At 36.2% G+C, this 2,500-nt stretch overlaps 1 protein-coding gene across 2 annotated transcripts in view; it reads left to right on the forward strand.

The window, feature by feature from the left end:
- Positions 1-2,500, forward strand: part of LOC125032531 (protein-associating with the carboxyl-terminal domain of ezrin-like) — a 14,148-nt gene that overhangs the window by 1,894 nt on the left and 9,754 nt on the right. For both annotated transcript variants that reach the window (XM_047623708.1, XM_047623709.1), the window contains exons 3-5: positions 97-282; positions 635-726; positions 862-1,031. In XM_047623708.1, coding sequence (XP_047479664.1) covers positions 97-282; positions 635-726; positions 862-1,031 — 448 coding nt within the window. The remainder of the gene's footprint in view (positions 1-96; positions 283-634; positions 727-861; positions 1,032-2,500) is intronic.

Below are 2,500 nucleotides of genomic sequence, written 5' to 3' on the forward strand. Positions count from 1 at the left end.
ATCCTTATGTATGTATTAGGAACATTTACATAGACATTTATTATATTCCAACATGTTGATCATAATGATATTCACCAATGTATCATATGTCCACAGGCCAGTCGTGTATACAGACATCCAGGACTACTGAAGTACATCGATGGTGGTATTATAGGGGAAGTTGTTGTGATAACCGAAAGAGCGAAACCACTGCTACACCATGACTTGGATCAGATGTCACCACTTCACATCTCAGCTGGATTGTTGTCCATTATAGATACTCTGGTTTTTCTTCATGATAGGGTAATGTGGTGTTAATGGGCAAATCACTTTAGGATAATTTTTAAATTTAAAAAGGCTACCTAAATTACTCATATATGTGATCTAATAATCCTTTGTGTTTATTTGATTATTTTCAAATGTATAAACATAACAGGAAGTAATAGTAAAGAGTGTAATTTAGTGTATTTAGTCTTATGATAAATAATATGATATTGATTTGATTTGCATAGTGTTAAATTGTTTAGACTATATTTCCTTTCAGCATTCTTTGTGTGTATATTTGTGTTTATATGAATGTGTTTGTGACATTATTCAGATGTTAATGAATGTTGGATAAGTTAAGAAGTATTAAGTGGTAACATTTCACCTACAGGCTGGTGTAAGTCATAATAATGTCAGTGCTGCCAGTATATTCATCACTAGTGATGGAACATGGAAGTTATGGGGACTGGAGTATTCCTGCAGGTACTAATAATGCATATTCATTAAGCTTCACATAAAGATCCGATTTGTAAATATTCTGTTCTCATAGTTGCATATAAAAGATAAGAGCATAGCTGAAATAAATTATTAAAATGTAATCTTTTCTCCTCATGACAGTTTTGGGGAGCTAACTCGAGATCACATTGAGCACATTAATGGTTACTGTCATGAAAAATCAATACCACCAGATGATAAAGCAAGAATAACACCTGCGTACCAACATGCTCGTGATTCTTATGCATTTGCTTGTTTCGTAGAAGAAATTTTAACGTCTGATAGAGTGGCAGGTTAGTGTAAAGCTGAAAAATTATATATATATATATATATATATATATATATATATATATATATATATATATATATATATATATACATATATACATATATATATACATATACATACATATATATATATATACATAATTGTGTATGTTATTTGCTTTGGTTAAATTTGTAGAACTAAAGTCTGTCTCATGAAATAATATATCCACAAATCACCTAAGCCATTCAATTGCAATTTGACATGCAAAAAATGTGTTCTAAAATAAACATAACTTTTAGTTTAACCCAATGTCACCGGAAAAATGCTGTGCCCAATTTAGAATTCTTTGTGAAATATCTCACATATCTGCTGAGCCACTAAGGAGTCAGTTAGTAGACCTTGTAACCTTACCTGATTTCACCTTTCCTTGAATAGTACTCAAAATTGGCTAATTGGTGACTTAGTACAAGTGGAGCTATCTATATGTAAAAACAATTAATAAAGTGGGCATGGCATGTACGTGCATCCCATGCCCGTTGGCTTTGGGTTAAGTGGTTTTCAATTATCAGGACAACGGATGTAGGAAACTAGATTTATGCCTATGTGAAAATCTCAAAGCTTTGAAGATGAATATGTAGTAAACAATTTTTTGATAGAACTAGAATTATGGATTGTAACTATACGCACACTCCTGCACACACACACACACACACACACACACACACACACACACACACACACACACACACACACACACACACACACACACACACACACACACACACACATTCATTCTCATACACTCACACTCATACACTCACATACTCGCACACTCACACACTCACACACTTGCACACACACACACACTTGCACACACACACACACTTGCACACACACACACACACACACACACACACACACACACACACACACACACACACACACACACACACACACACACACACACACACACACACTACACACACACACTACACACACACACACTACACACACACACACTACACACACACACACACACACACACACACACACACACACTACACACACACACACACACACACACACACACACACACACACACACACACACACACACACACACACACACACACACACACACACACACACACACACACACTACACACACACACTACACACACACACTACACACACACACTACACACACACACTACACACACACACTACACACACACACTACACACACACACTACACACACACTACACACACACACTACACACACGCACTACACACACACACTACACACACACTACACACACACACACTACACACACACTACACGCACACACACACACTACACACACACTACACACACACTACACACATACATACACACATACATACACACATATATGTACACACACACTACACACATACATACACACATATATATTCACACACACTACACATATACATACACACTACACATATACA

The sequence above is a fragment of the Penaeus chinensis genome, chromosome 14 (assembly GCF_019202785.1).
Source record: "Penaeus chinensis breed Huanghai No. 1 chromosome 14, ASM1920278v2, whole genome shotgun sequence".
NCBI classification, from domain to species: domain Eukaryota; kingdom Metazoa; phylum Arthropoda; class Malacostraca; order Decapoda; family Penaeidae; genus Penaeus; species Penaeus chinensis.